Source organism: Cherax quadricarinatus, chromosome 37, assembly GCF_038502225.1.
Source record: "Cherax quadricarinatus isolate ZL_2023a chromosome 37, ASM3850222v1, whole genome shotgun sequence".
NCBI lineage: Eukaryota > Metazoa > Arthropoda > Malacostraca > Decapoda > Parastacidae > Cherax > Cherax quadricarinatus.
Window position 1 is genome coordinate 1,060,978 of NC_091328.1, and position 13,451 is coordinate 1,074,428.

Here is a 13,451-nt window from a genome sequence, read left to right on the forward strand (position 1 = left end):
AACAGAGCACTGTCATCGGCACACAGTAGGAGTTTGCACTTGACACTGATGGGCATGTCGTTTACATAACACAGGCTTAGTAAGGGACCCAGAATACTACCTTGGGGAACTCCACATGCTGTCGACAGGGATTCTGATACTGTTTTGTTGATTTTGACAATTAGTTTCCTGTTGTTAAGATAGGACTTAAACAAGTCTTCTGAACCTATGCCGATAGCTTGAAGTTTCTTACATAATTTATTGTGGTTGACAGTATCAGAGGCCTTTTGCAAGTCTAAGGTTACCATTCCTATGAGATTCCCTATTGATATTTCAGTTCTCATGTAATCCATCAGATTAATTAGGGAAGTGTCGGCTGAGTAAGATCTCCTAAAGCCTGATTGGTAACTATGAAGAATATTGTTGTTATTAAGATACTTAACTACTTGACAATCGTGATCAGTTATTTATGCAGACATGAGTTAGGTCACAAAAATATTAGTATAGGTTATATGTGTCTTAAATTATTTATATTGCCCTTGAAAGAGTTCTACGAAGCATGATCGCAAATCACTTGGATTCCCAACAGTTGCACAATCCAGGATAGCATGGGTTTAGAACAGGTCAATCCTGCCTCCCGCAACTACTGGACCACTGTGATATTGTCCTGGATGTACTGGAAGACAAACATAATGCAGATATAGTATACACCGATTTTGCGAAAGCCTTTGCCAAGTGCGATCATAATGTAACAGCGCACAAAATGCGTGCTAAAGAGATAACGGGCAAAGTGCGCAGATTTATCTTCAACTTTCTAACCAGTCGAACACCCTCCATGTTGACTCCTGGTAGACCTTATATTTTAACAAGTTATACTTAAATTTTAACAAGTTTTAAGTGGTTATGCATTATTTACAACAGGCAAAGTAAGAGTGACAAATTGATCATATTAAAACTATTTCTGCTGCTTCTAGTTATGTTCAGCTGAAGAAATCTGATGTGCAGGGGAAACGTTTCGGCAATAAAAATACGAAAGGGCTGCAAATGTGTCTTATTGACTTATGCTGCTATAGGCAGGTCCAATTCACACCAACCTATAGTTATTCATGCACATGTCCAACCTATTTTTTCAAGCTACCCAAAGTTCTGGCTTCAGTGACGCTACCTGAAGGTTTATCCCGCCCATCCGCAACTCTTTTTTTCCAGCCAGTGTTTTTCTATCTCCTAAATTTAAATTTTTCCAACTTGAACCCATTTCTGCGAATGCTGTCATGGTTAGATATTTTCAGTACGTTATTTATATTCTCTTTATTTATTCCTGTCTACCATTCATACACTTCTGTCATATCCAGGGATGGGAAATAGTTGTGGGTCGAGTGTCACTGATCTGGCGGGGTAACAGAGGTCCAGCTACAATCATCATCACACACAGCAACGTTGCCCAGTAACTGCTGGCGACCGGTGGTCCATGCCGCTCAAAGCCTTCCACTTCGCCCAGTCGCCACTGGCCAACCATTGCCTAGTAGCACAGTCTGCAGTGTAGTTGTCTCGACACATACATACGTAATATACTACTCATGCTTCGTCCCATGTAGTCAGTCAGTTTAAAAGTGTTCAAGTACTACTTTATAATCTTTATCCATGGTGGTACCTTTACTTTTACCATATAGAAGTAGCTTTCTGTGTGGCACCATATAAAAAAACCCTTTCAGTCGAGGAATATGCAGTACATCCAGTGTTCTATTTTAACCTTTGTTAATCAAACTTATGTCCATAAGGTTTGAAATTCACGACCTCCTCTGGTTTTTAATCCATTCTGGTGGTCTAATAACTCATTACAGTTGTGACCGGGTGTGGACGTGTGAATTGGACGTGTGAATTGGTCATTACTTTATAATTTGTTCATGATTGTAACCATGTATGCAGCGCTGTATAGCCCTTGTGGCTTAGCGCTTCTTTTTGATTATAATAATAATAATGTAACCATGTATAAAAGTAAGTAAGTAAACTTACATGATGCATTACTTTTGTAAGCTGTGAGTTCATTACCTATGTAACTTGTTCAGCTATCAAAACTTTGGGTCCCAGTCCCTAGACCCATTATGTACCTCTGTAATCCTTTGGCTACCACCCACAGGATGGGTATGTGGGTGCGTAATAAAGATATTAAATTAACTGTTGTTCTGTGAGAAATTAAATAATCTCGGAAAGTTCAACGCGTCTCTTATATCTCCCACCTTTCTTGCTTACCATATTTCCTATCTTCCAGTCGGCTGTCACTTCACCTGTCATATTAAAGAAGTGTATCTCAGCTCATGTCGTTAATATTCAAAGTAACATTTAAAGATTGTTTTTTAATCTTTTGATATACTCAATTGAAAGAGGATTCCCGTTACTTCCTCAACAGTTTTTTCAATGCTTCATATTTTTTTTTTTTTTTCAGAGTTATCACTTGATTTTTTAGTATTATTTTCCTTTGATGTGAGTGTCCAGCAGCGTAAATTCCGCCTTTGCCTTAACTGCTTTTTCCAATTTATATTTTTTCAGCGTCCTTCCTCACCCAAGGTTATAGTCTCTGGTTCTTGTGTTAGCCCTCCTGGCGCTGGGTGAGCCGTGGGTGTATATACACTTGAGAAGTGTGAATCAGTGTTTATATATACTGAGCATTTAATTCCTGTCTTAGGGATCAAAGTACTTTTGACGGGTGGTATACAGGTGACACCCACATGCAGCTGACAGGTTTCAAACTTAATAAACCAACCAATTTGGCTTTGGATTCTGCACTTTTTCTATGCTGTTGAGTTCCTGGGTTTTCCCTCCTATATGAGTAATGTCCAGCCCTCTCCACTTATTATTCCAAGTCTTAATCTCCCGTTCCTTACCCCTACATCCTTCTCTCTCTCACTCATGGGTCTCCCTGGCAACCTCTGCTCTTCTAAACTTCGTCATACTCACCGTCCATCTCTCTCTCTCTCTCTCTCTCTCTCTCTCTCTCTCTCTCTCTCTCTCTCTCTCTCTCTCTCTCTCTCTCTCTCTCTCTCTCTCTCTCTCTCTCTCTCTCTCTCTCCCTTCCCTTCCATTCCATTCCCTCTATCCCCTGCCTGCCTGGAGTCTGCCTGGAGGGTGTTCGGGGGGTCAACGCCCCCGCTGCCCAGCCCTTGATCAGGTCTTCTGGTAGATCAGTGCTGATCACCCTCCCTGTGTCTTTCCTAATGAAGTATTTACCGCAAGATGTAATTAAAATAAATAGTATAAGTAAGAAATTCGGTAAAGAAACAAAATTCAGATAGAATCAATTATCCTCGGGAAATAATTTAAACATATTTTATTTTAGGCAACACACAGACATATATACAGAGCAGCTAGTTTACATACCCCAGTACTAACTTGGCATCTAGACCAGTGTGTATATTCCAGTACTTACCTAGCATAAAGACCAGTGTGTATGTTCCAGTACTAACTTAGCTTCTAGACCAGTGTGCATGTTTCAGTACTTACATGGCTTCTAGATCAGTGTGTATGTTCCAGTTCTAATCTAGCATCTAGACCAGTTTGTATGTTCCAGTGCTAACCTAGCTTCTAGACCATTGTGTATGTTTCAGTACTGACCTAACATCTAGACCAGTATGTATGTTCCAGAACTAACCTAGTATCTAGACCAGTGTGTATGTTCCTGTGCTAATCTAGCTTCTAGACCATTGTGCATGTTTCATTACTAACCTAGCATCTAGACCAGTGTGTATGTTCCAGTACAAACCTAGCTTCTAGATCAGTGTGCATGTTCCAGTACTAACGTAACATCTAGACCAGTGTATATTCACCAGTACTAACGTAGCCTCTAGACCAGTGTGTATGTTCCAGTGTTAACTAAGCATCAAGACCAGTGTGTATTCACCAGCACTAATCTCATTTGAGATCGACAGCTTGTTGTATTGCACTTTATAAAAGCAGGAGATAAGTAGGTGTGCCATGCAAGGAGAGCAAGTGATGGAGCCTCGTTATGACGTCTAATGGCCAAGAGCTGACCCCCCTCTATATAAACTACGGGTTTAGCACTCTCCTATGATGAAAATGAAATGAAAGAACTCGAGCCTCGGGCCGGCGAAGCGTATGGGCACGTTTTCAGTATATCTCTGCTGCCCCTGCCCACCTAGCAGTAAAACTATGTAATTGTGTGTTAACCAGTTTTTGTGAGTCGCAACCAGGGAAAAAAATGAAATGCAAATAAGTTAAAAACGCCAGTCCAGCTTGAAGTGATAGCCTGGGCAAAATGCCAATGTGTAAGACAACTCCAGAGCTGCTGCAAGTAATCACGTGTTGGTAAAGGTATCCACATACTGCGGTGTATATAATAATGGTAAAAATATTAAAATAAAAGACTTATCCCACCACTCGTGTTCTCACCTTGTTGCATTCTAACGCTCACACAAATATCAAAGCCACAAATTCTGAAAAACATTTTAAATAACATTGCTCAAAGGATCTGTGTAAAATTTGAAGTCTCTATGTAAACTGATAATTGATAAAATCATGAATTGGTAAAATCCTTTAACGAAACGTCCTAATAAAATACCATTGCGTGCAGCCAGCAGCAACAGCCTGGTTGATCAGGCTCTGATCCACCAGGAGGCCTGGTCACAGACCGGGCCGCGGGGGCGTTGACCCCCGGAACTCTCCAGGTAAACTCCAGGCACAAGCAGGTTCAGAAATATTATCTGCATTATACAACTTTTGAAAAGTTATGCCATTTGTGTGTAATATAATGATTAACATCATTATATTCACGACAGGAAGCAAGAAACCGCTATGGGTTACATAGCATTTAGGGAATGGGAGACAGTCACATTTAATGTAAGGAATGGGAGGGGTAGTTCCAATTCTTTGGATCAAGAGTTCTTCATGGGCATCAAGGACATCCCTTGAAGGGAGGTCATTGATGCCGATATGTGATACCGACAGGTTATTGAAGAAAAAAAAAGCAGGAAATACAAATACTTAAGACATTTTACTGGAAACGTTTCGGTCATGGGACCTCAGTCACTCCAGACTTACCAAAGTTTGGAGTGAACGAGGACCTAGGACCAAAACGTTTTCAAGGAAATATCCTAATATTTGAATATTTTGTCTCCAACCACTTTACATGTTAACAGAATTTTGCACCTTACATATATATATATATATATATATATATATATATATATATATATATATATATATATATATATATATATATGTATATATATATGTATATATATATATGTATATATATATATATGTATGTAATATATATATATATTATATATATATATATATATATATATATATATATATATATATATATATATATATATAGTGTGTGTGTGTGTTGTCTTACCTATTTGTACTTATTTGTGGTTGCAGAGGTCGATTCACAGCTCCTGGCCCCGCCTCTTCGCTGGTCGCTACTAGGTCCACTCTCCCTGTTCCATGAGGTTTATGAAAATGAAAATGTTTTATTTCCTTGCAAAACTTGTAATATGTGGTTTACATATTATAAAATATTAATTACAATGATCGTATCTCTTCTTAAAGCTGTGTATGGATCCTGCCTCCACTACATCACTCTCCAGATTGTTCCACTTCCTGTCAGTCTATAGCTGAAGAAATACTTCCTGACGTTCCTGGGATTCATTTGAGACTTCAGCTTCCAGTTAAGACCCCTTTTTGCTGTGTTCCACATCTGAAGCATCCTGTCCCTGTCCACTTTGTCAATTCCTCTCAGTATTTTATATGTTATTATGTCCCCCCTATCTTTCCTGTCCTCCAGTGTCGTCAAGTCGATTTTCCTTAATCTTTCCTCGTTGGACATACCCCTAGCCCCGGAACTATTAATGTTGCAAACCTTTGCACTTTCTTTAATTTCTTGACGTGTTTGACCAGGTGTGGGTTCCATACTGGTGCTGCATACTCCAATTTACGCCTGGCGTACATGGTGTATAGTCTTGAACGATTCCTTACTAAGGTGTCGAAACGCTGTTCTTAGGTTTGCCAGGGGCCCACATTCTGCAGCAGTTATTTGGTTGATTTGCGCCTCAGATGTGCTCGGTATTTTATTCACCCCCAAGATTCTTTTTCTTGAGTGAGGTTTGCAGTCTTAGTCTTCCTAACCTGTACTCTGTCTGCGGTCTTCTTTGACCTTTCCCAGTCTTCATGACTTTGCACTTGGTGGGGTTAAATTCCGGGAGTCAGTTGTTGGACTAGGCTGTCCAGATCCCTTTGTAGTTTTACTTGATCCTCATCCACTTGAATTCTCCGCATTAGCCTCATGTCGTCTGCCGTCAGGGACACCTCTCTGAATCTATCCCTTCAATCATGTCATTCGCATATACCTGAAACAAGCACTGGCCCTAGGACTCACCCTTGTGGAATCCCGATCGTCCCAGGCACCCACTCTGACACCTTGCCACGTACCGTCACCCACTGTTTCCTTCCTGTCAGGTATTCTCTGATCCATTGGAGTGCCTTTCCTGTTATTCCTGCCTGCTCCTCTAGCTTTTGCACTAATCTCTTGTGTGGCACTGTGTCGAAAGCCTTCTTACAGCCCAAGAAAATACAGTCTACCCACCCCTCTTACTTCTGTCAGCTTGTCGTAAAACTCCAGTTGGTTTGTGACACAGGCTTTCCCCTCCCTGAAACCGTGCTGGTTATCGTGTATAAGCTCATTCCTTTCTAGGTGCTCCACCAATCTTTTCCTTATAAGCTTCTCCATGACTTTGCATATATATGTCAGTGACACTGGCCTGTAGTTTAGTGCTACCTGCCTGTCTCCTTTCTTAAAATTGGGAGTTTATATTTGCTGTCTTCCACACTTCAGGTAGTTGCCCTGTTTCGATAGATATGTTGAAGATTGTTGTTAGTGGCACACAGCACGTCTGCATCCTCTCAGGACTCAAAGAGAGATGTCTGGTCCTACCGCCTTCGATATATCTAGTTCACTTTGCAGCCTCTTGACTTCCTCCTCTGTTGTGTATAGTGTGTCCAGCACTGGGTATACCCTACCATTCCGGTTTACTGTAGTCCAGTCTGTCTCCACCGAAAATGTTCCTTAAATCTCGTTCGTGTTTAGCTCTTCATATACTTCTTTGTCGTTTCCTGTGATGTGTGTGTGCGAGTGTACTCATCTAACCTAACTGGTTGCAGGGGTCGAGTCAGTCCCTGGCCTCTGTACTCTTGTGTGTGTGTGTATTAATATTGTATTTTGGTTAATATATGTTATTCTCTTCCTGCACAGGATATAGAAACGTGTCCAGTAAATTATCTCTTAATCGGGCAAAACATCTGATCCAAAACTTCCATATGTCATTAGTTTATATTAACTAATCTCATATATCCTTTCACTCCTACAGTGTACATATTTGTGGAAGCAATCTTTTGGTAGGCTTATGTACTGAGAGTTTAATGTAATTCTTATCTTAGTGATTGAAGTGTCCTTCATTATGCTTTTAGTTGGATTATTATGACTTGCAAACTAATTTAGGCCTAATTACAAGACAAAATATAGGCTAACAGGTCTTAAAACCTAGTAGAATATCCTATAGCTCAAGGTAGCCACACAATGTAGTAATATTAATTTTTTATTATAGTAAACATCTACTATAACTATTGCGCCTAATAATCTCTTTATTTACTACAAGTACATGTACAAGGTATACGTATAGGCCTAGCCGACATACTACTGTATAGAAAGCCACTTGTTATGCATAGCATTTCAGGCAAATTAGGTCAGTTTTGTCCCAGGATGCGACCCACACCAGTCGACTAACAAGCAGGCACCCATTTTACTGATGGGTGAACATAGACAACCGGTGTAAGGAAACACGTCCGTTGTTTCCTCCCCTTCGCCGGGAATCGAACCCGGACCCTCAAAGTGTGAAGCAAGAGCTTTTGCCACCAGGCCACGGGACGTAGCATAGTTTTGCTCAATTTAAAAGATAATACAACACACATTTTTGTATATATTTCTATATGTCTTACATATACCGGATAAATTGTGCATTTACAGTTTTCTCTAACTTTCTCTTGACTGAGTTCATCATGTGTGTTTTAAGTTTGCAAGGTATGCTTGTTGGAAAGTTATTGAGATTTATTCCGGTTAAATTTACAGATGATTTTACATATTTCTGTTTTAAATTTCTTCGAGGTTTACTTGAAAGTACATTGTTATAGGCATACTATTATTACATTCACGGGGAGCACTAAACCCGTGGGATTCATACCTCGCCTGAAAACAGGGGAAGATAGACAGTCAGATTCCATTCAAGGAAGTGGAAAGTGGATCTAGTTCTGTGGATCAAGAGCCCTTTATCAGCATTAAGGAGCCTTCCTTAAAGGGTATATATACACACAGTGGTAATTAATTATTAAAATTAAACTAGGACAACCAAGGACTGGATTTCATTCCCCTATATTGTTTCACGCATTAGCAATTGTTTTCATGTGTATGTTACTGTATGTATAAGTTTAGTAAATTTAAAGTAAGATGTCATATTTGTATCATCAGTGTAAAGAGATATATGAAGTCAGAGTATCAGTATAGAAATTTCAGGCCCAAGTTCATAGCTATTGCTCCTACTGTCGCTCCCATTACCAATGAGCTGTTTCTCATGATGTTGGTCAACAATGAAAAAAAAAATTGCATTCTTTTATCAACATATATTGACTAAAATTGCATATGATATTTGTGTGTTACCAAGGCAAAGCAAATACTGAGAATAAGCTGAAAGTTATGTCTTTAGTACGTCCGTATATAAAAGCTATCGTTCAGCATATTTAACTTTATTATGTGAATGAGTGAAGCAAAAAATAATATTTATTAACTTTGGCGGGAATATTAAGCTCAATTGGCGGGGAAATTCTGGAGGGACAGCGGGTTATTCAAAGTTTTCCCGGGAGCGTTACTGATTGGCTGGCAGACTCTTTCTCCGTCCGCTGATTCGTCCATTTAAAACTGACGTCATAGGACCGGGCCAGTAAAAAAAGACGCTCTGCGCGCGCCATCGGTAACAGTAGTGATAGTGCAGTGGTAGTGAGTACAGGCACCATGGTGAGTCCTTGCGAGTTTTTATGAGAGATACATGTGCGATATCAATGAAACCTTCACATTTCTGTAGAAGGAAGTGCGTTGCGTTGTCTGACGAAGTTTGAAGGCTCAACTCGTGGTTTTAATGGGTTAAATCTTTGTTTATTTCAGGCTGGTGGTAAGGCAGGCAAGGACTCCGGCAAGGCTAAAGCCAAGGCAGTGTCACGCTCGGCCCGGGCGGGGCTACAGGTTAGTTACGGATTATTGCCGGCCCTTTCGTGTGGCTTTTAATGAAAACCACAATATTATCTTGTGATTTGTAAAGAAAATTTACTTGATCAGAGGTAAATGGGGTATATGACGTTTAAGATGGCGGCGTGGAAACAGTCGTACCAACAAGTGTAACACAGAATCTTATTTCAGTTTCCTGTGGGGCGTATCCACCGGCACCTCAAAAACAGGACGACCAGCCATGGGCGTGTGGGCGCAACAGCTGCTGTCTACAGTGCTGCCATTCTCGAGTACCTAACCGCTGAGGTATTTTGGACATTTTTATGTTGGTACTCTTGCCCTGGCCTCCCTGAGTACCGGCATTGTTACATTTATATTACATATTCAATTTTGCTGCTCTTCTTGTAGTCTATATTGACTTTAGATTATAGATTTTAAGTGAAGGGCCCTAATATTTTGAATTTTAGGGTGCATGAAGTAATTTTAGGTAGCAATAGTGGATAATTTTGAATGTGGCGGCTTGGGTGGTGGGCGCGGGAGAGTGGGGTGGGTGGTGGGTGGGAGGGTAGAGGAGGGATGGCGGGCGCGGGAGAGTCCATTGTGGCGTGGCGCTGCTGCCACTTCTCCCGCCAACTGGGGTTTTCGCGGGAAAATGCAAATCTGTAGCATCAGCATTGCCAGCTTACAGCTTTAGCTCTGGATGAAATAGACCTCGGCTGACAACGTTTTATAGACAAGCTGCAGTATTCCTCTATTGTGATGTGTAGCTTCATTGAAGCTATCTTAAGTAGCCTTTAATTAATAAATATAAACTTTAAAAGAGAAGACAGGCTTCTAATTCTTAAAAGTACTTTTATGAATTTAGTATAACCACCTTGTATTCATCTAGATTTCTTGCAAGAAATAATTTGGGCATAACCCAACACATTAATCAAATAAAGTACTACATTAAATATGCAGTAAGGATTATATAATTTCTGAACTTTTCGAAAGTTAAATTTAAAAATTAGGATGCTCAGTGATTAAGACTGCCTCCAGGATGGTTTTGTGCATTTTTGTGAATATTTATTGAATAATTTATACCAGATATACAAATAACCCTGGATGAAAATCAACTGAATTTCAGGTGAATTTAAAAGGAACAGTTGGGATAAAAATAGGAATAGTAAGGTGGTGGTGGGGACCTGTTCTATGTCCCGTGTCATGGCTCTCCCTCCCTCATTCAGTCTACATAATAGTTGAGGATACAGATCTCAAGTTTCAGTTAAAAGTAGATGTGCAAATTAGGGCACCACAGAGCTTAAGATTAAGATAGTTGGAATTTTTAACCCTAGGTTAGCTACCCAGGATAACCCAATAGTCTGTGCTTCAAGATGGTTTAGATCAATGAATCTAAATGTACCAAAGTGTATTGGTCAGTTTATCATATTTGTCTACTGTTGAAAAAGTGCTCCTGTATGACTTAAATAAAACTGGGCCAACCCTATTCCTAAAATAGGTAAGATTTTGTTTGTATTTTTAATGTAGGGTTAGCCACCCAGGATATCCCAGTAATGTCAATGTCATTGGGGGACTTAGTTCCATCGGGGATCCTTTAATCTTGTCCTCCAGAATGTGATCCACACCAGTTGACTGACATCCAGGTGCCTACTTACTGCTAAGTGAACGGGCAGCAGGTGTAAGGAAACTCGCCCAACATTTCCACCCATTCTGGGGATCAAACCATGTTCATTTGGTGTGTGAGCAGAGTGCACTTTACCAAACCACAGGACCCACTAATGTCGTTGAAAGTTTTCATAGAAAAAATTCAGCAGTGTTATGTAAATGGGGACAACCATGGTTATGTAAAAAAAAATTCTTACAGCAAACTAGGCCATACAAATGTCTGTCATTACCTAAATTATTATAGCATGTGGTTATATTAAGTCCTGCACCCTACTGTCTTAACTTATTTAAGTAATGTCAGACTGCCAGGATCAAATGGATAGGCTCTGGGAGACTGTTCTAATCCTGGGAAAAGAAAATCACTGCTGTTAAACTAACACAAAATTCATTCATTAAAACTGACACTTGGATATTCTCAATTTTGGTAATCTAGGTTATAAACTTTTTAGTGTTGTCTTAAGTCTACTTGGCTGTATATAAAAGAAAAGTTCTGAAACTCTTGAGTAAGGCTCTTAGATTCTCCTTATCTGTTACCTTGAGTAGCTAAGAGAATTGGACAAATGAGAAAGGTGGTGTCTGTTAAAAATCAGATCTCAAATTAGCTGAAGACAGGTTCAAGGACTGTCTAACCATAAGTTATTAAGTGACATTTAAGCTTCATAGGTTGGCGAATTTCAATGGTCTTGCCAAGTTTGTCGGTGAACTTTGCAGATAGAAAAAAAATACCAGACTTCTGACCATCTGTAAGTTCGTAACAGGTGAGATCACTGGTATGAAGTAGAGTTGGGTTTGAGAAGGACCTGCCTAGAATGGGTCACTGCCTTTTTTAACTAACTACATATTTTAAGAGCACCGTTGGAAAGGTTGGAGGGAGAGGTTTAAGGTTTTGAGTGGTAAGAGCTTGGACATCCAACAGGCTTGAGAGTTAGGAGTGAGTGTATGCAGGTGGTTTTTATGATTTGACATGTTGGAGTGTGAGCAAGGTAACGTTGATGTCAGAGTTCAGGGAAAACTGGTTTGGATGTGAATCATGGAAGTGGGAAGTACAGTGTCTGTACTCTGAAGGAGTGGGGATGTTTGGAGAATTTGAACTGTGGTGTCAGCACTTCTGCCAAGACAGTGATGGTAAATGTTAGATCATCCTGCCTTGATGGGAAATGGCTGAAGTGTTTAAAAAAACATTGATAGTTGTAGGGATTTTTTTACTTTGAACATTAATAATTTGGTATTTTTTCTGATAACTATTGTGTAGGTGCTATGTTGAGGCATTGAGGGTGGGGGGCTGGCAGGTGTTGGTAAAAAATATTGTGCAATTCAGATTTAATTTCCCCACCTTACCAGATGAAGTAAGATGTAAATACACAAGCAAAAAGGCAATTTTTACTAAATATCCTTTTTATTTACAGGTTCTTGAGTTGGCTGGTAATGCATCAAAGGATCTGAAAGTGAAGCGTATTACCCCTCGCCATCTGCAGTTGGCTATCCGTGGTGATGAAGAATTAGATTCACTCATCAAGGCGACCATTGCTGGAGGTGGTGTTATTCCTCACATCCACAAGTCTCTCATTGGAAAGAAGGGCTCGCAGAAACCTGTATAAATGCTCTAGTTATTGTACATTGTCCACATGTGCTTTGGCCCAGGGACTTCACTACCATGGATGCGCAGTCATTGTATTGATGCTTGTATGTCTATGGCCAAGGAGGTCCCTGATAAAGGGGAGTAGCCATTAAGGTTTTCTTTAATCAAAGTGGTCTACCTCCTAACACCCCCTTCCCTGATTATCCAACCCTGAAAGACTTGAGAATTGCTCTACCTCTAGGAAGGTTTTTTTAGACACTGCCTGAAAGATGTGAAGCTTGGTTGTAAGGGATCATGTGGGGGGTTGTTGCATTGCTCAAGGAGCTACCCACTAACGGTGGTTAAGAGCTTTGCAATTAAGTTTTCATTTTTTCTACTATTTCTCTTAATACGTATTTAACTTTTAACATTTTGTTTAATCGAGTTTTATCAGAGGTTTTATTCTGTTCAGTTTAGATTTTTTGATAAGGATGCATTTTGAATTCTATCTTAATTTTCTAAAAGTTGAAAAGTAAGTGTCATGTATTACTTAAAAGTACAATTTTCAATGTTTTGATAATGTGTAGAGTAAGTATAACTATACATATTGTAATTAATGTGTTCTCTACAATATAATGTATATTCATTTTTTAAAGAGTTGTATTTATTCATTCCTGTTTATTTAATCATATTTTGACTGAATAAAATATTTTAAGACAATTTTAGAGCAGGCATTTTGACTGCATTACTGGTTGCCAGTAAACCTTCATAAATGTAGCTTTCATTACAGTGTAATGGTTAATAAATAATTGACTTGTAAACAAATAAGTTATTAAATATTTAAAATTGTTTTACTAGTGGAATTTCATGGCATTAATTTTTTGTGGAAAATTGTACTATATTTTCCATTGGCATCAGTTAAGCTTTGCTAATGTAGTTTTCAGAAAGGACTGAATGCCT

The 13,451-nt window shown here is 39.4% G+C and overlaps 1 protein-coding gene across 1 annotated transcript; it reads left to right on the forward strand.

Moving 5' to 3' along the window:
• Nucleotides 1-8,980: 8,980 nt before the first annotated feature.
• His2Av (Histone H2A variant) lies at nt 8,981-13,146 on the forward strand. The gene is made up of 4 exons (XM_053796205.1): nt 8,981-9,061; nt 9,209-9,286; nt 9,461-9,574; nt 12,340-13,146. The coding sequence occupies exons 1-4, from the start codon at nt 9,059-9,061 to the stop codon at nt 12,529-12,531; spliced, it is 387 nt and encodes a 128-aa protein (XP_053652180.1). The 5' UTR covers nt 8,981-9,058; the 3' UTR covers nt 12,532-13,146.
• The last annotated feature ends 305 nt before the right edge of the window (nt 13,147-13,451 follow it).